Consider the following 25,799-nt stretch of genomic DNA (forward strand, 5'->3'; position numbering starts at 1 on the left):
AGGACAGCTGTGAATGTAAATGTCTTCACTATTCATGTGATTTCATCAAACTTGTTAACATGGATCAAATTACTGTAAAAGTGAAAACTTTCGCAGTGTTACAATTTTTCACAGTTCGTGCCACCAGAAACTAGTGCACAAAAAAACAAAACATGCAAATATTTGTGCCTCCCATATGTTCCAGTAGTTGATGTCTTGATTCCGAGGAATTAAAAAGACGCAAAACTCTTTTTACCTGGCTGAGCACGAAAAATTAGTTGTGTGAAAATATCCACTTTTACACTACGTTATTTGAGAACCCCAGTGATGGCACATGATTTTTTTTTTTTTTTTGGAAAAGGCAAGTTGTCTTTTTCAAATGGCACAGGGCCCTACGCTCTGATATTTCATGGTTTTTGCAATAACATGAAAGTCGTTTTGACACTTTTTGTGCATTGTAAAATATCTTCTGACCGATGAAAGACTGGTGGCATGGAATAATAGAAAATTCAAAGGTCACACCTCAGAATATGTGATTCGGATTCAACGTCTTATTTTTAAGCTTATTGATGGTCATTTCAATGCTTTCTTTTGTTGATTTTTATTGTTATGGATTTATTGATACTGTAAAACAAGGAATGTTCACGTGCATTTTAATTTCGCGAATTTCATGAGCACCAAGATTCGCGAAATTGAAATGCACGCGAAAGTTCTTGTCTACATTGTACACTATAAGCATTGAATGCCAATAGCAGTTCGCAAAAATTTCATGCCGCAAAAAAGGCCATTGGCTCCAATTCGTGAAAAATTCATGCCGCGAATATATCATGTTTTACAGTATCTTCACACTGATATACTACCAGGATGATGTGTCATGTTGAATAATGCAGTATGGGGAAATTATATCAGGATGAGTCAAAACATCAAGTTATCCTGATTGTCTTTGATGTTTCCAATGACCAGTAGTGATGTGGTGAAAGTGAAGCTTACCAAATATTCTGAATGCTGTTGGGGTTTTTTTTCCCTCTCCACCTACTGTGAATGTTCATCTTGCTTCTCTTCAGAACATCAATTAGTAATACATGTAAGTGTAAATCCTAATTTTTTGCAAGATTATTATTTTTTGTGTGTGCTGAGCGACTCAAAAACATATTCGAAGATTCTTGAATTGTTGCACAATTGTCAGCCCATTCAAAATGTGCAGAGAAAAATTGTAAAGATATTTTTCGCGGGTTGTAGAATTTGTAATAGCCAAAAGTAACTCGAAATACACAAAAATTAATGCACTGTTGAAATTTCTGCATAATGGATATTAAAGGTGTCCTCAACAACCATGCTGCAGTTAATTTTGCTTTGCATTTTTTTTTTTATGAAACTGAAACTACCCATTATATTTGATTTTCACATGTATGAAACTACACACATACAAACTGTATGTGCTTCCAGTGGACTGTGCCATAATTAATTGATTTTTTTTCCTACTATTATGTTGGTGTATTGAAGGTACAGTCCTGCTAAGTGCAAATTGTCTGGGTGTTGAGTCTGTGTAGTGACAGGCAAGGTTGTAACATCTGTCGCTGGTGAAATTCTATGCAGTTTTAATGTCTTTTCAGTGAAAAGCATAAATCATCAAACCACAGCATCAAATCTAATACCAACTTATCAAACATTGGTCCAGCCATGTTTCAAATTGCTACAATATTCAGATTGACATCATGAATTAGGTTTGGGCCCAATTTGATCTCTTTCTCTCTCATGGCTATGGAGATTTATGCTCTTGTCTTTTGACAAGCAGTTAACATTGGGAAGACTAAATATTAAAGGTTGCCTGGCATGGCAGTATAGATATTTGTGTACAAGGTGATTTCAGTAGATCATTTAATCATCACATATTCAGTAAAACATTCTTTAAAGGCAGAAAGAATGAAACTGTGTTCCACATGTGAAATCACTGTCATGTGCACAAATTTGTGACAGGAAACAAGAAACCAGAATGCCAGTGCCATTACCAGGCTAGCTATGACCCCATCCTGCCAAGAAATTAACACTGTCATAAAATATGCAAGGCTTGTGTCAGCTCTCAGTCTGCATGAATTATTCATGAACCCTGGCATGTGCCCCCATATTCACTCGATCCTTGGAGGAATGGCAGTGCATTAATTTCCTTAATTGTCCATTAGGGAAATATTGGAAAAACATGTTAAGCTAAAATGATTTGCTTTTTTTTCTCATGAAAATGACGTGCATGGCAAGTTAGACCAAAGCAAACAAACACACACATACACACTGAAAACAAAATGTATTCCATTTAGAATTCTTAGAAGAGCTTAGAAAGAGATGCAATATGATGTGCTATCAACATCAACTGGTGACTTGGGTATAACTGCAATTTCTTTACTGTGGAAATGAAAATTTGATGGAGAATACTTTTCTGTGTCTGAGAAGCATATTATTAATTCATTTCACAAACAATGTATACTCTTGCATTCTATTGTATTTCACACACAGTGTATACTCTTGCATTCTATTGTATGCCAAAATGATTTGTAAAATACAGTCAGTGTGGAGAGCTCATACAATTGTAGGCTCTTGAAGTCTGTGTTTTTACAAGGGAGTGATATGATAATTCTTTTCTTTTATCATCAAAATGAGTCACTTCCTAGGAATTTATACTTCCTGGGTGTAGGTTTCATATCATACCATTAGTGGCTGTGTAAAAATAATTGTCTGTCTTCATCGAGATGACAAAATGATTGTGTAGCAAAATAGTTATGAACAGTCACTAGAAAAAGATATGTACACTGTATCTGTTCAATGGTATTTTGTCATGCTACTGAAATAATCATTGTACATTGTATTTTGTATTGGATCGATATTAAACTTTGCTAGAATGTTGTATAGATTTTTCCCCTCTGTTACAGTTACACATTGTACCTCTTAAAGATAATAAAAAGTTTTGGTACCTCAAAAGTGTCCTTCAATTTCCTTGTCTTAGTTTGTGTTTCAGGTTAAAGTACCTTTCATATAACTAACACTGTGAGACTTACTCGCCCCAAAGTGCTCTCATGTCTTAGTAATCATGCAATTAACTGCGACCAGCAGCCCCATACGCATAGCGACCAGCAGTCCCATACGCATAGCGTAATCGGGCTTCGCATTGAAGCATTCAGGATCATGACAGATTTAGTATCGCAGAGTAAATGTCAACTTAAAATCCCATAAATTCTTCAATTTGGAGACTTACCAATTAAGTTGAAGTATTGAAAACAGGCTTCGGGCAACGTTTGGTTCTGCCTATAGTCCCTTTCTGTTCGAATTGATGACTGAATGTGACTCGGTCGAGAGGACCTTAGGAGAGCTACATACAGTACACTGAATACTACAGCCAGTGCATGCGAACACATCACATGCACACAAATTTCAAATCCATGAACGGATAAGATGTTTGTGTGCGCATGCGCTGGCCATGGTATCCAGTGTATGTAGCTCTCCCAAGGTCCTCTCGACCGAGTCACATTCAGTCATCAATTCGAACAGAAAGGGACTATTGGCAGAACCAAACGTTGTTCGAAGCCTGTTTTCAATACTTCAACTTAATTGGTAAGTCTTCAAATCGAAGAAATTTTTGGATTTTAAGTTGACATTTACCCGCGATACTAATTCTGTCATGATCCTGAATGCTACAATGCGAAGCCCCATTACGCTATGCGTATGGGGCTGCTGGTCGCAGTTAGCTATGAGTACAATGGGCTGCAAGCTGCTGGTCGCAGTCAGTGGTTTCGTACAATATTTATCGACGCTGTACAGCGTCGGCTCTGGTACGAAACCATTATTGCATGATTACTAAGACATGAGAGCACTTTTGGGCGAGTAATTCTCACAGACAACGTACTTTAACCTGAAACACAAACCAAGACAAGGAAATTCAGGGAAGCTTTTTAGGTACCAAAACTTTTTATTATCTTTAATTGCAGTGCACATTCTTATGTACATTATATCAGGGGCGGATCCAGAAATTCTGTAAAGGGGGGGGGGGGGGGGCACAACTAATATTTTTGGTGCCACTTCTGGGTTTCATTTCATTATTTTCTTTTTATTTCTTTTGTTTTTAACGATAAATAAAGGGGGGGGGGGGGGCGTGCGCCTCTTGCACCCCCCTCTGGATCTGCCACTGTTATATGTTTCTCTGTATAGATAGCGCAAGACAAGAATTTTTTATATTGTACTTGTTTGTACTGGGTTTGTGTTAAAAATCAGAGTAATCTTATGTTTATTTCAACAAAATGTTATTGATACCTGGTGAAAATATTGATTGGTTTGTTGTTTCATATCATTGTGTATCTTGTACTGTTTTGAACTATGCTTTATTTAGCATTGTTTGCAACAGATTCTCTGCTGAAGAACAACAGGCTACTATTGAATTTAGTAGGGGGGGGGGCAAAGGGGGAGGGGGCAGGGCTGTAAAGACATCATAATTGTTTCTATGCTTGACAGTACAAGTGATGAGCTCCAACTCTGTGGAAATGTTTGATGACAAGAACCACTACACATTGTGTGTTCCCTTTCCTACTATATTTTCAATTTCCACAGGGAGTGAAATATCCCAAGAGGAATTATTTTTACATCCAAGATCTCTTGGCCAAACCACTGGACAATCCACTGGTCAAGCTTCACCAAAAGAGGTTCCCCTTCTACGATATGGACCAGGATGAGGAAAGAGGTCAGTGGTCAGAATAGCTACTGCGGAAACAAATAAAAAAAAAAATGACAGAAGATTACATGATGAGTGATTGAATGAAAGAATTGATGACTGACTAGAACATCAAATGAATGAATGAATAAATGACTTCTCAGTGAACCCAACAAATAAATAAATTCCAAAATTAATTATGTGATAATGAATTAATTGATCAGTGTGCATAGTTATGATTTGTTGACTAGTAATCGCTGCCAAGAATTTGTGCAGGGATTGACAGAAAATAAAATGAATTGTAAAGACGATATATTGGTGAGTACCTTCATAGTCCAGGTGCATACACTGTAGTTGAAGCAAAAAGAAAAAGAAAGGAAAAGGAAGTGAATAAAAGTTAATCAGTGATGAAAAAGTTGATGAAATATTTGAGTCACGTACACTCCAACAAAATTTACATTAGACTGCTTACACGTGGTGTAGGTTTTCAGTCAGAAATTAAAGTAATTCGGAGTTAAATTCTACAGAGATTTTGTCATGTAGGCATGAACTCTTTCAGCAGAAAACCAGTGACTACCCTTTGAGGATGAGATTGAAATTTCCATCATGTTTGATGTCAAGGAATTTTCTCTTCTTGTCTGTTGTTCAGTGCTTCTGTATAAGGTACTGTATACGCCAAATATTTCGCGAGGTTTTTGTTTTCGCGAATTTCATGAGTCAGGTGCTATTCATAAAATTAAAGACACAAAAAATTGACTCTGATCCCGATATGAATGTGACGTACATGTTCTCTGTTCAGTTCAGTACTCCACAATCACGAATGTAAAGGACAAGTTCACATTCATAAACATAAGGATTGAGAGAAAACAGCAATATTAGTAGAACACATCAGACAATCGATGCAAAAGTTATGAATTTTTAAAATTTTTGTGTTGGAACCGCTGGATGAGGAGACTACTACAGCTTGTCATGTCATATGCGTACAACAGTATAAAGAAAATGTAAAGAAAATTCAACATATTTTCACCTGTTTTGCATAATAAAAGAATAACAATAATGATAAAAAAAGAAAATAATTGTTGGGAAGTCCCGATTCATGAAAATTTAGACTCGCTAAATGTATTGCATATACAGTAAGTATCAGGAATGATAATAATAGTGACTGGACTATTAGATACTCACTACGATAGTATGAGAACATTTTGTGTTACAAACTATTTATTTTTTCGTTGTGGCTGATTTTTTGCAGGTACAGTCTTTTTCAAACATGGCAGTGATCTTTCATTTCATCCAGAGGAACTGCTCGCCATTGCTCTTAATAAATCTAGAGAAAGTGCCGAGGACTTTGCTGGTGAGTTTGATACAGTTCTCTTGTGAAAATCACCTGTTAGCTAATCAAAAGAGAACCTGTAGAGAGGCAATTTTATGCAAATTAGTATGTATGAAGAGAATGCGCCACACCCTGCTGATGTTATTATGTTTTCCCTCCCCCTCCCCCTCGTCCCCCTTCCCTCTCCTCCCCCCCCCCCCCTTTATCAAATGGCTTGCCAGACACACTTCAGCCATCAACAACATGACTCAACTTACCTGCATGTACAGTAAAGCCGTTCCATACTGAATTCTGAAATTCTCATAGACTTAATACGCAGGCCACCAGGTTCCCGTATGGGAACCTGGTGGCCTTTGTAAGTCGACCTGTCTCCAGTTTCCGGCCTGATGTCAACGAGAGGCAAATAAGTTTTCAAACCGTAAATGTCCACATCCAAGGTATTATCTTTGGTATCAGCTCAGTGTAATACAAGACGTAGGCAAATCTCAGTTATGTTTTAGTTTGCAGTGGTAGTCATATTTGTCTGAAGTTCGAGTAAAATTTTTGTTTGGTTTAAGCCTTTTTGGTACATGACCAGCAAACCTTTCTCATGGATTCTGCCGTCACATCAATTTCTCCTCTCCAGAGCAAATCATCAAAGATGCAGTGATAACCGTCCCGGCTTTCTTCAACCAGGCTGAGAGAAGATCAGTCCTGTATGCTGCAGAGCTGGCTGGCCTCAGGGTGCTACAGCTTATGAACACCAATGCAGCAGGTTAGTGTATATACACAGATTAACTCATAGAACCCCAGGACCTCAGGGTGTTACAACTTATGAACACCAATGCAGCAGGTTAGTGTATATACACAGATTAACCCATAGAACCCCAGGACCTCAGGGTATAACAGCTTATGAACACCAATGCAGCAGGTTAGTGTGTATACACAGATTGGTTTATTAGAACCCCAGGGCCTCAGGGTGTTACAGCATATGAACACCAGTGCAGTAGGTTAGTGTATAGAGTGGACTCCCGTTATAACGAAGTCCTCCAAACTGGCAGTTTTCTTTCGTTATATCAAAATTTCGTTATAACCGAACAAATAAACAATAAAAAAACATAAAATGGATAATGTTGCAGCCCTAATTTTTGCTTTGTTATAACCAGAATGTTGTTATAACTGGAGTGCACTGTATACACAGATTAACCCTCAGAACCCCAGTGAATGTCAGGTGTTTACTTAGTCATAAACTCATTTCATGAAAATCAAGTGCAAAGAGGTAATGATTGTATTATTGTAGGTTTGTGTATCACCCTTCCACAGAAACATATTTCCTAGGTATCCTGAAAACACATTTGTAGAGTTTTATGGGGTAGCAAATCATCTCCATTCTTCTTAATGTTTTGATATTTCCAATTAAAGCTGCTGAAAAACAAAGAAAACAATAAGAGAATAAGGAATATTTTTAATCATAACTTCAAGAGCATCCCCTGTTATGTAACAAGTTGTGTATCACTGTATAGGTTTTATTTTGGTCAATATGATGATGGACTTACTTCACAATTTTATTTTTTTTTAAATTGCACTTAATCCATTTTGCTATCAAATTCATCATTTCTTTAGCGTTACTCATGTTCCAATAAAACGATAAGAATTCAGACAATAATGACAACAATCCTTTGATTTTTCTGTCACTTCTTCACTGCAGTGTGTAGCTGAAGACACGCCACTTACGATATGTTATGTTTCTTGAGCATAGAATTCCACTAATTGAATCTTACAAGACAATTATCACAAACAGATAATCAAGAGCGTCAATGATAGACTTTGAAATAGGTAAAATACCTTTTAAAACTTAGCGGTTTCCTACCATGAAGATATTGTGCAATTCATTTATGTTATTGTTATAATATTTTGGTGTGCTGTTGATTTCAGGAAAGTCAGTTGACTAGCAAAATGTGAAAAAAAAAAAAAAAAAATCACCACAAAGTGTAAAACTGTATAGAGTGTATTCAGTACTTGAGCCATTTTATTGTATTTGTGATGTAATTAAACAATTCTCGACTTGTTCTGGATATTACCGCTGTAGTTTCACTGAACTATGGGGCATTCAGGCGCAGCGACTTCAACGCCACGGCCCACAACATCATGTTCTACGACATGGGGGCAGGCAGCACCACGGCAACCATCGTCAGCTACCAGCTGGTGAAGACAAAGGAGAAGGGGATCGTGGAGACAAACCCTCAGGCTTCCATCAAGGGAGTTGGGTGAGTAGTGCTGCTGCACCTCGTTTTCCATAGGGTGCACAAAGGAGGCCAAAGAGCTTTACCTTTGCAAAAGACCAGCATTCAGCTCTTGTTTCATGTTTCGTTCACTCTAGTCCTCTCAGTTTTTCTTTCATAAATATCAACAAAAGAGAGTTTGACATTGAGTGGAAGTGTTTGTAGTATTCTAATCATAGTAGAAGTAGAAGTAGTAATAGTAGTAGTAGTAGTAGTAGTAGTAGTTGCTGTAGTAACAGAAGTAGTTGAAGAAAGTGAAGTGTCTTTGGTAGGGGAATCAGCAGTAACATAACCTATTCTAATCAGTTTCTTGATTATTTCTTCTTCTTCTTCAAAGTTTTGACCGCACACTCGGTGGACTGGAGTGGGAGATTCGTCTGCAGCAGCACCTGGCCAAGCTCTTCAACGATCAAGGGAAGACATCAAACAAAGTAGAAAGCTCAGACCGAGCCATGGCCAAGCTGTTGAAGGAGGCCAAACGAGTCAAGAAGGTGCTCAGTGCTAACACCGACATCACTTCACAGGTATGGGATTGAGGTCATGGCAAGTACTCCAGTCAAAAAGACTAGGACAATATTAAAGTAGGAAAGGAGGAATGGTGCCCTCAGTCTGCGCACTATGTGTTAACACCATGATGATTTGATGATAAAGTTGAATACATGTACTACCACCGTGAAGTGTTACTGAAAAAAAATGTCACAACCTTCAATAGGCACGGTCAGACTGGCAAAAGATCGAGAAATTTAAGATCACGATCTTTAAGATCTCGAAGTTTTGCCAGTGTGACCGCAAACTTCCTGTGAAACTTCCCCCAAAACTTCTCGCGAAACTTCCCACATCAACTAGGGATTTTTCCCCCTCCCCCTCCAAACTTCTTGATCTTTTGCCAGTGTGACCGCGAGAAACTGAAACTTCGCGATCTTTGTCACGTGACCAGTCCACCACCTGCTTGCAGGTAGTGTCTTCAAAGCGCGAGGCCATTGTCATGTACAGGTGTGTATTGTTATGTCACAATCACGACTGCACGACAAAAGATCGGGAAGACTTCCCGATCTTGAACTTCGCGATCTTTTGCCAGTCTGACCGCGCCTAATGATAAGCTCTCACAGGTGGGCCACGATGTCTTCCCAAAATTACTACAATGTAAACTAGAGAAGCACTCTGAGAGCGCAGACCTCCGCCAAGCATGCAGCCCATTTCCACCACTGATCTTGTTCTTCCATAGAGATCAGTGATTTCCACCCATATGTATGCATCCCGAAAGTTGTCTGATTTCCCAATATAGAAGCCTGCTGTTACGTCATCAACTTCCAGCTGCACAGTGCCTCGCCTTAGCAGAAACTAGAGTACGCACTTTAGTGTGCATATGAAAACCTCAAAAATGCACAGCTTGAACTCCCAAGTTCATTGACCCTACCTGCCAAAATATTGAAAATCCTTCAAAAATCCACAAAAATTGCCGGATCACTAACCAAAATTTAATCATCCATTCTGTTATTTACTTGTGTCATTCTGAACCTTTCATGTAAGTGTTCTCCAAATCCATTCACAACTTTTTGAGGTATTTTGCACATGAAAACACAAACCAACAAATACCAAAAAAAAAAAAAAAAAATAATAACCTTCTCCCTTGGCGTAGGTAGCAAGATTTGTATTTTGTCTAACTGGGCCTCAAAAAACTTCGAAGGAGCCAAAGTGGGCTTTGGGTTAAAAAAAGATTTAGAAGCATGTTGTAAGAACATCTCCACATGACTTCCAATTTACATGTAATGGGTCTAGCTTTCTCAATCACACCCCACTGTGGTTTTTCTATGACTCTATAGGCCCGTTCACACACAAGGGAAAAAGTGCGATTTAAAAATCGATTTTCTTGTCGCGATCAAAATTTCGAAATTTTTTCCAGTGTGGACAGAAAAATCTCACTAATTACCGCGATCCTTATCGCGATCCAACTCGCACTATTAGTGCGATTTTTCAGAATAATCGCGATTATTTTGCCAAGCGTCGTGTGTGTGAGCGCGATCGAGATTCCGAAATCGGTATTTTTTGTCCCATCGTTCGTAGCGCGTGCGAAACTCTATTGGGACTGCGGGGTCAGTCTTCGGTCATGCAAGATTCGCGCATGCGCAGTTTGGCCACTGATCGTTCTTTCCTTGCTGCGAAGTGCGATTTTTCCCTGTGTATAAACGGTCGAAAAAAAAATCGAAATTTGGATCGCGATTGAAATTTCGATTTTCGTTGTTTGTGAACGGGCCTAATGTCTGTCTCTCAGTCTGTCTGTTTGTTTGTTTGTCTGACTATCCATCTGGTCACTTTTCGCCACCAGATCGAGGGTCTGCTGGATGACCAGGACTTCCGGGCCCACATCACACGGGTGGAGCTGGAAGAGATGTGTGCTGACCTGTTTGAGAGAGTGGGCGGTCCCGTTGACCGAGCACTCCAGGCCTCCGAGATGACCATGGTCAGTGTCCTTTCATTTTCAGGGCTTAGATAATTTTTTTTTGTCTTTTCTGTGCTGCATTTATTTGTGTTTATGAGTAAATTGCTGTTTTGAATGCTGAAAGAAAAGTCGAATAATCTATGGCTCATATTCCTGAATGCTGAACTTGAGAGAATGTTTAGGCTGTTAGTTTACTTATGCTGTTAATGATTTTTGTTAGATACATGTACATAAGAAGCATTTATTTTTTTCACATTTATTTATATCAATGAAGGGCAAGTTGTAAATCACTTGCAATGAGGACTGTTGTCAAAAGAGAGTCATTAGCTATGTACAAATCACTGCTGTATCGAATGCTGTGGTGTTCCATACTCAATCTAAAGTTCACAGTCACCAAAAATCCCAACAAATTTCATTCAGAATTACCCATCAAGCAAGTCTGGAAATGATATAACCTTATTATGACTAATAACAATGTCAGTTGAAAATTTGACAACGCCATTCTTTGTTGAAATAGGGAAGGCATCTTTCATAATATGCAAAATTAGCTCTAAAAAACCTATTCATACCTAAAATCACTCACTGGAAATAATGAACAACATTAGTTAGTGACACAGAATTACTCTCCTTGGAGTTAACAAACCTTTGTCTTCAATCTTCTCCCTCCTTGACCATGACCTCGTCCAGGATGAAATTGACCAGGTCATCCTGGTTGGTGGTGGAACCAGGATTCCAAAGGTCCAGGAGACTCTGCTCAAAGTGACCGACAAGTAAGTCAAGTCTCATTAGGCTGTGAATTTTTTTTGTGTGTTTCATTTGGTATCATATTGTGTCAGACATGGATATGGCATTGCTACAAATATTATTTAGAGACTGATAGTGGAATTATAGCTCTGGGGAGAATAGTTTGATGGTAAAAAGCAATATTGAACAGTCAGAATTCATAGTTGTGTAATCACTTTCTACAAGTTGATGTCATAAATGGTTAGATATATGAAACATAAACTTTCCATTTATATGATTAGAGTAACACCTAAAGAGATTTATGACTAATCTGCATTAGGATTAGGATTATGATCAAGAGTGATAGGCAATCATCTTCTCTGATTTCTATTCATCTGCTAAAACTTGGGATGTTAGACTGGCATGTGTATTTTGTAGATGAAATGAAGGATATAATTTCAACTGTACATCACTGTCAGCTACTAGTTTACAATTTTGTTTAAATGACACTTCACCCAAGAAATGGTTTGAATCAGATTTAGTTCAACTGAACTTTGTGTTATACTGTTGAAACACAAAGTAGGTGAGTGAACAGTAGGCAAAAACACATGAGAGAGTGCTGGAGAAATTGACACATTTGCATATTCACAATCAGTTTTATCGCACAATGAGCTAACTCCATTCTTGTTAAGTTGAGATATTTGTGATTAAAGCTGCTAAAATCAAGGAAAATAATAAGAAAATACAGGGTATTTTTAATCCTAACTTCTAGAATGTTCAGAATCTGTCTTCTGTCACAACTGAGGTTTTACTAGAAAGGTTTAATTTTGCTCTGACAATGGACTTACTTTGAAATATTTGAAAGATGGCGCTTAGCCCATTTTGCAGTAAACCTCTTCATATGATGAAACAATTCCCCCCCCAAAAAAAAAAAAACAAAAAAAAAAAACAAACTGCTTTTGAGGAAACTTTTTATGGATGTTATCTGACTCAATGAACCTCTCTCTCTGTGCTTCAGGAAGGAGTTGGGGAAGAGTATCAATGCGGACGAAGCGGCGGCGCTGGGAGCCGTCTACCAAGCAGCTCATCTCAGCAAGGGCTTTAAGGTCAAGAAATTTGTTGTCAAGGATGCCAATGTCTACCCCATCCAGGTGAGAGGTCATGATACAGGGTCGTGTCAAAGGTCATGACACAGGTCATGACACACGGTAGGGTCAAAGGTCTTGACACATGGTGCTGTCAGGTTAAAATCTTTTCAGAAGGATGTCTATGTGCATCATAAAAGTTTGATAAGGTCATCACTCCCCAAACAGATGAGATTGAAGTTTTAGGTCAGAAGGTCATGTCAAAATCATGTGTGTTCTCTGGTAGACCTCTATTTTATTCAAATTAAGTATTTACATGTACGTTGATATAGGGAAATCTGTCAATCAGTTGCAATAAAGACCTCTGTTTTAGTAAGTATGTCAAGCTGGATTAGTGTGTGTGATATCTGAATTAGCATCTTCCAGAATTATGTGATTTAGATATGCTTCATTTCTTTGTCGACATCCATCTTAATGGCTGGAGACTGGTCTTCCATCATCCACCAACCCCCTCCCCCCCCCCCCCTCAACTCCCTGATGTGCTCCACAGTCTTGGATTGTCAGTAGTCACACTTGGTATCTTCAGCTCAAATCGTATGAAGAAGCCAGATTGGGGTTCCACTTTGCACGTGAGCAGAAAAAGGCTGTTTGCTCCAACAGGATATGTTGGTTTTTAAATTCAGTGAGATATGCATCTATGATGTAGTGAGTATTCAAGTTATCATGCTTAACCAACCGAGAAAAAAAGAAAGAAAGGTCATTTGTACCTATGTGCACATGAGCTTACTCCGAATTGGCTTATCGCTGCTAGGGTGACAACCCTTGTATCTCAAATTTTGATGAAAATGACTTTTTTGATTAATGGTCAGATAATCAGTCCAGTGATGTCTTGTCCAAATCCTAGCTGTCTTACCCCAAAAATGAAGCCACCACGACATGACAAAGGAAAGGCTATCCCATTGGATATCGTGCTTTGGCTACCATGTTTATTTGCTCTCCTGAACATTTGACATTTTGTAAATATGAGGTCTTGTCACCCCAGCGACATTATATTCCTAGTCTTTTGGAGACAGACATGTATTAGTTTAAAATTAAATAATCCCTTCTGATATGTTCTCTTCTCATGCAGGTTGATTTTGAACGATCACTGACAGACGACGATGGCCGTGAGGTCACCCGCTCCGTCAAGCGAACCCTGTTTGGGGTCAGCAACCCCATCCCCCAGAAGAAGGTCATGACTTTTAATAAACACTTTGAAGACTTCCAGTTCCGGGTCAACTATGGGGACGTAGAAAGGGTCATGACACCAGAAGACTTTGAGTAAGTTACTAAAGTCTAAAGTGGCTGCAGAATTGGTTTTACTGTGTCACTGCATTTATCAATTTTTCGTTTGACTTTTGGTGACATAGAAATGTTATAGGGTGTGTACAGTTCTGGTGGAGGTGAGGATTTAGCTTTTAATGTTTTGCGAGATATTCAGAAACCACTCTATGAGATGTCAAAGAGCATGCAGTTCTAAGGGGTATTGAAAGTTTATTTGATGAAATTCGGTTTTGAAATGGCTGAGATATCCAAAAACAAGGTGAAACAAAGAGATCCTAATAAAGTTGTGGCGTGTCGCCTTTTATTATTAGCAACTTTTTTTGATATCTTAGCCATTTGGAAACCAATTTTCATCAAATAAACGTTGAATCCTTCTTAAAATTACATGCTCTTTCATATTTCATAACAGGCTTTTCATTATCTCACTTAGGCGTGACAGATTTAATTTCACGAGCGTTCGGCCGCATGGGGAACGCTTGCGTTCCTCCTTTTGTTAGGGGACGCCCCTATTCCTCCTGCGTGCAGAATGGGGGGCTTAATCCCTCTATTCATCAGCCTAATGAGGGCGTTCCTTGGACGCAACAGAACGGACTTGCTCACAAGTCGCATTCATGGCGTTCCTTTCCGCTTTAGGAACGCAAGGATTATCCCAACCACGTGCCTTCCGCGCACGGCTTCACCTATGAAAAGAACAATTTGCGCCGGCAAGTGCACAGTTTACGGTGGACGCCAGAATTCCACATCGTTCTTGCCAGTTAAAAATAAATCGCGTGGCAAAAAACAGGGTGAGAGAAATCGCGCACTTCAGACAGTTTACAAACGATTGCGACTCCACATGCATTTTTAATCGTCAAGTACAGTCGCCTACGCTACGGAGTAACATTGCACCAGTTCGCAAAATTCTCTCGACTCGCAGTTTCCAAGCGTCATGAACAGGGCTGGTATTCCAAAAGTTTTGCCAAAGTTTTGCGATTATTCACAAGCAATAATTCACAAGCGAGAAGTTGCATTCTGGTTTACTTTTCGATGACATTAGTCAAGGCTCGACACTTACGCACGTCGGGCCACCAAAATTTCAGAAATGAAGATTTTGGTGGCCCGATCGGGCCACTAAAAAAGTCGGATGTTTGCCTTTACTTTCGAAAATGGAACAGCGGTAACAATCGGCTCCGTAAGATGCTAAAATAAATGTCATATGTTTGCTCTTAATTTTGGAAATGAATAACGGTAATATTCGACTCCGTATGATACTAAAATAAATGTCGGATGTTTGCTTATACTTTTGGAAATGAATAACGGTAAGAGTCAGCTCCGTACGGTGCTAAGATTAATGTCAGATAATATTGATTTTGCATTCGGAAATGAATAAGGATAACATTCGGCTCCGGAAGATGCTGAAATAAATGTCGAATGTTTGCTTTGACGTTCGGAAATGAATAATAATAATATTCAACTCCGTATGATGATAAAATAAATGTCTGATGTTTGCTTTTATGTTCGAAAATAAATAGCAATAACATTCAGCTCCGGAAGATGCTAAAATAAATGTCGAATGTTTCCTCTGACGTTCGGAAATGAATCAGAGTAATATTCAATTCCATACGGTGATTAAATAAATGTCGGATATTTGCTTCACTTTCGAAAGTAAATAGCAATAACATTCAGAAGATGCCAGAATAAATGTCAGATGATTGCTTTTACTTTTGGAAGTGAATAGCAGTAACATTCTGCTCCATACCATGCTAAAATAAATGTCGGATATTTGTTATTCCACACTGCTCGATTAAAAAAAAAAACAAAAAAAAAAACTGTTACGAGTCGCTATTTTAATATGCTGAAGGTTCGCTTTTCTTATAAGTTTCGAAATTTCGGACGTTATATAGCTGATTCGAAAACGAAGTTTCTTACCACGAATATGATAATTCCTTTACAGATAAACGACCCACCTTTTTTCCATTTTCGGATGAATGAACCATCTGAATATTTTTTTTTCCGGAATGATGAATATCGTGCAAAGAAGTAAACGATGTCACGTTCAGAAATAAACCCATATTCCCGTCACAGGAAAAGATTCGGCGTTTTTAATTTTCTTTTAGCCAAAAATGATATAAGTTTCGTACCATGCACGTAATTCATTCTCACATTTACGAACCTTCGGAATAATGCCACAAATGGTATTAACGAGCCCTAATACAATTTTGGATTAACAAATTTATTAGTTAAGGCATATCAAATTTGCGTGTTTTGCGGGTTCTGCAAAAAGAACCATCGAATTTACGAACCTTATTCTTCTTTCGGAATAATGAACATAAGGCAAAGGAAATAACGATGCCATAATAAGAATTCAACGTATTTTCTTGCCTCAAAGATTTTCAATACTTATTTTTCCGAACTACTAACCCCCAATGTCAGACTAAAAATCCGAAAATTAAATAAGCTTTGCTTTCTGATGTTTTATTAATCCCAGAAATTAAAAGGAACAAGTTGTGTTATTCGTTTTCAGAGTAACGTAATTAATTTCATATCCCGATAAATGCACCTTTAGAATCACAAAATTCGTGCGGTTTCGGATTAATGAATCGTATTTATTTGTCACATCAACGAATATCAATCACGGCAATCACGGCAATCACGGCCTGTCACATTTGCCTATCTCGTCTCACAGCGTTGTTTCACGTCCGTCCCGTTTTGTCCTTGATGGCCTGAAATGTGACTGCCGTGGTTGCCGGGAACATGGTGTAAACTCGGCTTTTAGCTTTACACAACCCAATTCCACATCTCCAAGAGCCTGAAATGCTCAAAAGCGAGATTCTCTTTGCAGGTCGACTTGAGAATGGACAGGTTGGTATTCCTCCTGTGCGGAAGCAGTCAAGCTGTAGGCCTATACATGTATCCCCTTTCCATGGTCAACTAGTCATGTGCCATCAAACAATGAAAGTATCGATCGGGCACCAGCTACACATAGTCATGAATAGACATTGCGCTAATGGGCTCACAAACTCTTTTGTTGTATACATGAATATTGTCACTGGAGGCAGGTATCTACTGAGCTGAGCCTCTATCGCTGTGTACATCTTCATTCGAGTTTTATTGCGAAACAAGCACACACGGATTAGTAACGGCATTGCACAAAACCCAAATCTCTTGAGAGATTTTGAAAGAGCGGGATCCGAAACCTGGACCCGTTTCTAGACACTGTACGTTTTAAATTTGATTTGAAAAAACAAACGCATATTCCCCAAAGTGCATGCAACTTTGCGATTTAAATGCAAGTGCGTTGCTGTGAAGATATGCGTGTGATTTCGTATGATTCTGTCGAGATAATTTTTCAGTGCCGACTGAGTTGAAATAGGATGTGTGATTTTCCTTCCCTAAGTCGCCATGTGATTTTGTTTTGTTTAAATTTCTATTGCCATACTCTGAAAATGAATTGTTCTCGCGCTCCGATTCGCAACATTACCGCTCTGTACGGCGCGGGCCAGTCTGAAATAAAAAGAAGAAGAAAAATTTGTTAATCCGGAAACGACATCTTTCGGATTACTAACCTTCGTAAAGATGAATATCTTTCCATCGTCGGACTTATTTAACTTTGGACTGGGATTTAAACCTTCGGAATAGCGAACTGCAGTAACAATAATTTGCTACTATTTTTTCACTGACATTTCGTGAAGCACGATGCGTTTCGGTAGTTTGAAACGTGTAAATGTTGCGATGTCTTTCCCCTGCTAGTGCAGACTAAGTTCGGTCACGGCGAAAGTTCCGTTACGAAATAAAAAAATATGATTCTTAAAGTCTTTTCAACAATAGCACGCTTCGGTATAGATTTTTATGCGTTTAAACGCAGTTTCTAGTTTCGTACAGAAACCGCAAGTCTTTTCTGCAACGCTCTTGCGTTTTAAATACAGCGTTGCTTGTGATTTGATGGACTTGCATTTGACTTTTAGAATTGCGTTTAAACGCAATTGAGTTTAAGTTTCTTACAATTTTCTAGTGTCGGATGATTATCAAACGCAAGTCTTTTCAGCGTTCCGTGTGATTTGATGGACTTTAACTTGATTTTTGGGGTTGCGTTTAATTTTTAATTTTGCGTACGAAGTAAAAAATAATACAGGTCTTTTCAACAATAACTCACTTCCGTAGATGTTTAGAGATGCGTTTAAAGGCAGTTTCTTATAATTTCGTACAAAAACTGCATGTCTTCTCGGCAATGCTCTTGCGTTTAAATACAGCGTCGCGTGTGATTTGATGGACTTGCATTTGATTTATAGAATCGCGTTGAAACGCAACTGAGTTTTAAAGAAGTTCCCTACAATTTTCAAGTTCCGTACGATTATCAAACGCAAGTCTATTCAGCGTTCCGCGTGATCACAAGGACTTGCAATTGCATTTGATTTTCAGAGCTGCGTTTAATTTTTAATTTTGCGTACGAAAAAAACAAACAAAATAATGCAAGACTTTTCAACAATAACGCACCTCCGTAGATGTTAAGAGATGCTTTTAACCACAGTTTCTAGTTTCTTACGAAAACCACAAGTCTTCCCTGCAACGTTCTTGCGTTTGAATACAGCGTTGCGCGTGATTTGATGGACTTCATTTGACTTTAAGAGTTGCGTTTCAACGCAACCGAGTTTCAGGTTTGTACAACTATTTTCTAGTTTCATATGATTATCAAACGCAAGCCTTTTCAGCAACGCACTTGCGTTTATGTGCAAAGTTGCTCGTGATTTGATACACCTGCATTCAATTTTCAGTTGCATTTAATTACATGTAGTTGCATTTGATTACTTTTCTAAAAACGGGCCCAGGTTTCTATTAACGCTTCGGAATAATTAACGTTAGAATATTCGGTTAAACAGAAACACCTACACGTGTATCATGTTCTGATAATGATTTTCTACTAGGACCTTTATGTGTACACAGTTTGTGCGTTTTGAGAATAACGAGCAGGAGAAAAGGGGGAAAGTGAACTGCTTTGGGTAGGCAACTACATGTAATTCTCCAAAGAATGTAAATGAATGTATGCCCTTTCATTTCTGGCGTACAAGACAATGGACGCATGGCGCGAACGCTACCACGCCGTACACTAGCGAATTACCGACTCGCGGGAAAACAATTCTTTTTCAGAGAATGGCGATAAGATTTCGAGCGAAAAAAATTATGTCGACTTAGACGAGGGAATAAACACGTATTTCAGCTCAGTTGGCACTAAAAAATCAGGTCGACTTACGCGAGTTGTCGACTTCTAAATGTCGACTAAGACGAAGAAATTTTCAAGGAATAACAAAGGCAAAAATCGGGACTTTTTTATCGTGTCGACTTTACTGTACTATAGCTCCATGGTTTCAGCAGAGCCAGATGTGTATGCACCTCCCTGGTTTCAGGCAGGCAGCTCTCATCAGCTAGCTCTCGCCAACTCCAGCACGTGTCTCCATCAGCATGCTCGTATTATACAGCACAGGGTTACTATACATAGCCCCTGTTCCCAGGCCCCATGCAATTGACACGATGTTTACGACCCATTCAGCGCGTACGCAAATTCCTTTTTACCCTGCGGTTTTGCCTGGCGGCAAACCTGCTTTGAAGTTCCTGGAAATTTCCACCAGCCTGTTGCCTGGCTGGCACGGCCATGGGTGTCAAGTTTCCGTTAATCTACCTTGCTATTGTGAATGTTTTTCTTAATGCACTTGTCACTTCATTACCCACATTTTGCTTCACCTGAGAAGCTGCTTACAAGAGTGGTCTCACGCTCATGTAAGGGGAATAAATACTCTTTCGGATATACTTTTTGATTACGCCTCTCGTCGACGCAAATCAAGGTAATCACAGCGTTACTAACGCGTAATAGTGCGATGCCTTTGGTGGTTTCATTTGTTTGCTAATTTGTCCGTTTTTTAAGCTTCCATGAAATCAACTGTGTATAAGTGTTCAGCACAAGACAAAGGGAAGACTTAATCCGGGCGTTCCCGAACGCTGGCTACATGGAGCGATGGCTTCGTGGTCGATTGGGTGCAGTGAAGTTGACGCTATTGTGTTCGAAACAAAGGCACTAAACAAAAGACTTTTAAGCTGGCGTTCCCGAACGCGGACGGCATGGGCGCATGCCAAGCTCGAGCCAAGCTGGCTACTTAACAGATAAGAAGGCATGCCGGACGCGGGCGAACGCTCGTGATATTAAATCTGTTACGCCTTAGGAATGTTCAAAACATGAATCCCCACCTCAACCAGTAATGTACAGTCCCTTCTTATATCTCTATGTCATATGTTGGTTTTAAATGTTCACATGGTGTTTTTCATCACTATTTCCACTTTCTTTCATTGTGTGCTTTATGAACGAGGGTTTCCAGAAATCTTCACGCTGTGAACCACCTAAAGTGGCAAATTATGTCAAAGTTAATATTAAACCATCTTGCTCGTGCCTCACATACAGCTCCAGCATATTAGCAACGAGAACAAATAGGCGTGTATACTGCCCTCTATTGCCTAAGACCTGGTTCACTTGCACCATATAATTCCCAGCTTGTCAAAAAGAACTAGATCATGAATTGGTCTCAGTCATTAGAAATGTTCCTATGGTTGTATTTTGTGTCACAGTTAGTGTATGGATGATCGCGATGATAATGATGATGATGACGATGATATGATGACCATGATATGATGACCATGCTTACGACGATGATGATATGATGACAATGATGACGACTATGATGATGATGACGATGACGATGATGATGATATGATGACGATGGTGATGATGATGATGATTGATACTACTCCTCCAATTATTATCAGCACTATCATTGTAATTGTCTTTGTTTTGGTCTCTATCTGTTTACCGTCCTTTGAAGTATCATTATTGTGACCACCAATATCATCATCTTAACGATTGTGATTTTCGTTGTCTGTTTACTGTATTCCCCAGAGCCTTCCCATCCGTCAAGCTGACTGAAGTATCGTTGAAAGGTGTGAAAACTGCCTTGGAGAAGAATGTGGGGTCAGAATCCAAAGGCATCAAGGCCCACTTTAGGATGGATGAAAGTGGTATACTGCACCTTGATGGGGTACGTTTTACCCCCCTTCAGCAGCTTACTGGCTTTTAAAGATTAATCTTTGTCTTAAAAGACTTTGGTGGAAAATATCAGAAGGAATGTGCAGCAACTGGTTGTTGTTATTCATGTGTCATCAGTTGATGCATTGAGCAGTGTATCAATAATGCATGTTCCCAGTATGTATGCACACACTGCACAGGGTTCAGTCAAAAATAGGTCAAAATGATAGATCAAGGGGGGGTGTTCAGCTTGATGTAGCACTTTTTGGAAACAAACCAAACTGGATTTAGTATGCTTTGAAGGTCATTTTAATGTCTTAAATGTTTTATGTATCTTAATTAGAATATTTAAAAAAAAAGTATAAATAGAAATCATTGATATAATGCATTATATGTTACTGTGTATAGATTAAATAAAAAGTGATCCTTTCTATCACCAGGTGGAATCTGTCTTTGAAACGGTTAAGAACGTGACTGACAATGAGACCCAAGAGGAGCAATCTACACTGGCCAGTGAGTCAAACAAGAGTTTCTTTCCTTTTTTTGATGTCCCCACTTTTTGTTTATTCAAGAAATTGTGAATGTGTACTTTTTTAGTGTCTCCTTTTTATAAAAAAATTCTTTTTGTAAAAAAAAGAAAAAAAAATCTTTGATGTGTTGTACTGGCCTAGCATTAATGGCCTTAAGTGTGAAGAGCTACAGTTGCAAAATTTATGATCTAAAATTTGGTTTGATGATACTCTTTTAGCACAAACGCAGTTGGAGAGTTGTAAGCAGATAACATCATCACTTTTCCAAATTTTTAAATGCACCATGTGGGTTTGACCAATATAACAATGTGTGAAATCTTGAGAACTTTAGAATTCCAGTACTTTGTTTTAGCTTAAGGTCAGGTTAGAAGAAACATGATGTATTCTGTTTGTGGAAATGCACTTGAAAGTCTTCAGAAAGCTTCTTCCTTCCCACTTCCACATGAAAAGTGCCCTGATGCTCATGTGAACAGTAATGATTCTGTCTTTGATTTCTCAGTGGGCTTTATTGCCAGCTCAACAGACAAAAATCAAGCCACCCAAGATGAAAACTGCTCCTTTTTTCCCCTCATTTTATAAGATATGTAATAATCTTGCCCCATCTTATCTCAAAGACTTCCGCTCCTCCACTTCAACCCGTTCTCTCCGTTCTTCCTCCACTCTCCCATTACCACTTGGTCCCCGCACCTGTACCCGTTATGGTGATAGGGATTTTTCTCTTATTTCCCATCTCTTTGGAACAAACTCCCTCTCTATATTCGTAATGCTGAAAGTGTTGATAAACTCAAATCATTGTTGAAAACGTATCTATTTACTCAATCCTAATTTTTGTTGTTGTTATATTATATGTACATAGTGCTGTATCTTACTTCAATATTTTTTTTTTTCGGATTATTGTGCTTATAGAAACATCAGTATATATTGCTAAAGTGTTATTCATTATCATTATCATCGTTCAGAGCTTGGCAGCACTATCAGTCGCTTCTTCTCTGGAGGATCAAGCGGCACTAACGATGAGGATACCAAGACAGAGACAGAGGAGGAAGAGGAGCGGGGATCAGAGAGTGAGACGGAGGCAGATCAGGTGAGAGATTACTGTTCCTCCTCTAACCTTATCTTAACTGGAGGGGTCAAATTAATCCCCCCCCCCCCTCGACATTTCATGCCATGATTTCACACCACGAAAACAGAAAACTGATGGTTAAAAAAACAAAAAATACATAAGAAATTAACAAAGCAATAAAAAACAAAGGAAATTAGCATTGATTGTGCTTGTTTCGCAAGAAAATTGATGTGTCTTGAGGAATTCTGACACAAAAATTTAGCAATCCTTCAGTCTTTTTAATGGAGTTACAAGTGAAAATATGATTTCATGCATAAATTTGCATAATTAGTTTACTAAAAATAGAAAATAAATATTTTTCTATTACATGTATGTGACCATGTAATCTTGTAGTTGAAATCCAGCTCTATGTTTGTAGGCAAAATTTTGCGGCGATCGCGCCATTGGCAGCCAAGATCTGAAGGGGGGGGGGTCAAATTGAACCCCCCCAGTAATAAACTTGGTCTTAAATAGCACAGTTAGAATAGGGTTAACCCTTGTCAGGCTGGGCTGTTCCAGGGGGGTTGAGAGGGGAAAGGAGAATCTAATTTTTCGCTCTTCCATTTTGTGTGACAGGAGGAAAAACCTGAGACAACCTCAGAGGAAGGACAAGCAGAGGAGGGTGCATCAGACAAGGACCAGGGTGAAGGGGATACCGACCAAACAGCTGGACAGGAGACTAGTGATAGCCAGGACCAGCAGGGAGATGGAGAAGGGGCTGATGGGAAGGAAGGAGAGGATGATGGGAAGGCAGAGGATGATGGGAAGGCAGAGGAGAAGGCAGAAGGGGGAGAACAGGTTTGTCGCTGTTATGTCTGTGTGTGAATGTATTATACATGTACCAAGGAGCTTGAATTGTACCATCACATGTTCTCATCTCACCATCACTGCTTTGGTCACTCTATCCTGTCTTTCTCACGGTCAACCTGACATTCCTTTCTCCAGCCACCACCATGCTTCATTACCTCACATAAACACCACCACCTGTTCATCTTACTTCCTCTGCCACCCACCCTCTTCATCCCAGGACTGTAAATACACAGACCCCGCGTTCACATTGGTCCCCGCGACGCGGGGAAAGTCCCGAGCTGTGGGACTTTCTCCTCAAAAAACATAATGTGAACGCTCGCTGGGACTTGTCCCCTCGTCCCCGCGAAGCAAGTCGGGTACGGGGACAAGATTTGGAGGGGAGAGTGACCTTGAGGCGGTCAGTCGTAAAAAAGATAAGATCTCTTGTGGCTGTCCCTGCGTCGCGGGGACCAATGTGAACGCGGGGTGTATGATGTTATATAATCAGCCATGTTGGCTGGAATAAAGGAGACTTGCCTCTCAGACCTGAACAGAGCAAGACATGTCTGACTCTCTCTCTCGTCTCTCAATATCTAAGTATACACAAAAGTCACCCTATCACAGTACTTGACGTGTTGAAGACTACTCCCGAGAATACTCGGGAAGGTGTCTATGGGAATGCATGCTGTTGTAAAATCAGTTAGTCCTCAGTGGGCTGGTGGATTGTTTGCATTTTCATTTTGTGTTACTGGCCCAAAAAATTGTCTTACTGTAGAGATACTGGGTTGTGGTACAGTACACTGTGGGTGTGCATGCATTCCTCACCCATCATTTTGAAAATGATTGCTCACAATATATTCGGTGGAAATTAGTTCTTTAAATTTTGTTAAAAGGATTGTCTTTGCAACTGATTTACAAATTGCCCTACATCAAAGTAAATAACCTCTCCACGGAAGAATTTCATGAATATGAAGGATCGTCTTTCTCAGAAATGTTATGAGGATCTTGGATAGACATCAGTTTATTGATAGTATCTTGGAAGGAAAGCATATTTAGGTTCACTTTCAAATTGAATAGATATTATTAGACATTTAATTTATCGTATCAGGGCAATTGATTAGGGTTCGGTTTAGGGTTAGAGTTTGGCTTAGGGTTAGGATTAGGGATAAGGTCAGGGAAAGGGTCTGGAGTAATTGCCCTAGACCCTGAATTTATTTACCTCTTGGAAGAGAAAGGAAAGATGAACAGGTATTCAATGAACTTCAACTTCTTTTGAAAGTGAAGATGAATTTCTTGCTCATATGGCAAATCTTGGAGAAAGTTGAAGTCTTGGCTTCACAAGTAACTCAGCATTTGTAGGGTTTGAGAGGATGACATCTACTGTTTTTGAAATTGAAGATAAATTTCTAGTTTTTATGGTAAATCTTAGAGGAAATACGTTCATCCTTCACAAGTACTGCTTTTGGAAGTGAAGATAAATCTCTAACTCTTATGGGAACTTTCAGGAAATACAGTCATGCCTTCATAAAATACTCGACATGTGTAGCCGGTAAAGGAATACGCAAAGAAAGGACTGCAATCGATCATGTCATATGAACACTGACATACGGCTCCATAATAGGATTAAAGCAGTTCTTGCTGGAATGGCAACTTCCTATAGAAACAACCAGTCAGGAAGCTGGATTTTTGTCGTTACTGTTAGATATTTTGATACAATGGCTTTCCATACAATGGCTTTTCATATAATACACTGTATATCACATGCATGCATACATTGTGCATTGTGCAACATGTTTCACTCTGACAATAAATCCGATTGGGACAAGACGTAATTCACCGTGTGGGTTATCTTCATGGAAGTAAACACCGCAAACCCATCAATTACCGTGACAATTGCCATTCCAGCATGAGTATCAGCTTTGTATGAAATAGGGCCCTGATGAATGCATCTGTAAATTATTTCTCACTCTTGCCTCTTCAGACACCGGAAGGAGATAAGGAGAAGGAGGAGAAGGAAGGTGAGGAAAAGAAACCCGAGGGAGAGGGAGAGGGAGAGGGAGAGGAGGGAGCCACCAAGAAGGAGGAGGCTGAGAAGGCAGAGGAGAAGAAGGAGACCAAACCCAAAGTGGTGACCCAGAAAGAGAATATCACCATGGAGGTCGCGACCCTTGACCTTCAGATGCCCAGCAAGGACAGCAAGAAAGCTTCCAAGAACAAGTGAGTCTTGGTCACAAGTCACAGGGCATGAGTCAGTATGCAGGTCTCTCCAGGCTCATTTGGTCATGTGACTGAAACAAGCAATGGTTTTGTTTTGTTTTGTTGTTTTTACCTCTGCCAAGGGAGGGTTATGTTTTCATTCCTGTTGGTTTGTTTGTCTGTGTGCAAAATAACTCAAAAAGTTGTGCACGGATTTGGATGAAACTTGCAAGAAAAGGTTGCGAATGACATAAGGAACAGAAAATTAAATTTTGGTAGTGATCCAGAAACGTTTATGGATTTTAT

General features: G+C 39.3%; 1 protein-coding gene across 1 annotated transcript in view; it reads left to right on the top strand.

Moving 5' to 3' along the window:
- LOC140230237 (hypoxia up-regulated protein 1-like) overlaps window positions 1-25,799 on the top strand; it is a 35,914-nt gene that overhangs the window by 4,158 nt on the left and 5,957 nt on the right. The window contains exons 3-16 of the mRNA XM_072310417.1: window positions 4,570-4,699; window positions 5,919-6,020; window positions 6,625-6,753; window positions 8,068-8,245; window positions 8,598-8,784; window positions 10,587-10,721; window positions 11,388-11,470; window positions 12,442-12,574; window positions 13,638-13,828; window positions 20,751-20,889; window positions 21,317-21,389; window positions 22,366-22,490; window positions 23,085-23,321; window positions 25,279-25,514. Of these exons, the coding sequence (XP_072166518.1) occupies window positions 4,570-4,699; window positions 5,919-6,020; window positions 6,625-6,753; window positions 8,068-8,245; window positions 8,598-8,784; window positions 10,587-10,721; window positions 11,388-11,470; window positions 12,442-12,574; window positions 13,638-13,828; window positions 20,751-20,889; window positions 21,317-21,389; window positions 22,366-22,490; window positions 23,085-23,321; window positions 25,279-25,514 (2,078 nt within the window). The remainder of the gene's footprint in view (window positions 1-4,569; window positions 4,700-5,918; window positions 6,021-6,624; window positions 6,754-8,067; window positions 8,246-8,597; window positions 8,785-10,586; window positions 10,722-11,387; window positions 11,471-12,441; window positions 12,575-13,637; window positions 13,829-20,750; window positions 20,890-21,316; window positions 21,390-22,365; window positions 22,491-23,084; window positions 23,322-25,278; window positions 25,515-25,799) is intronic.

The sequence above is a fragment of the Diadema setosum genome, chromosome 6 (assembly GCF_964275005.1).
Source record: "Diadema setosum chromosome 6, eeDiaSeto1, whole genome shotgun sequence".
Taxonomy (NCBI): domain Eukaryota; kingdom Metazoa; phylum Echinodermata; class Echinoidea; order Diadematoida; family Diadematidae; genus Diadema; species Diadema setosum.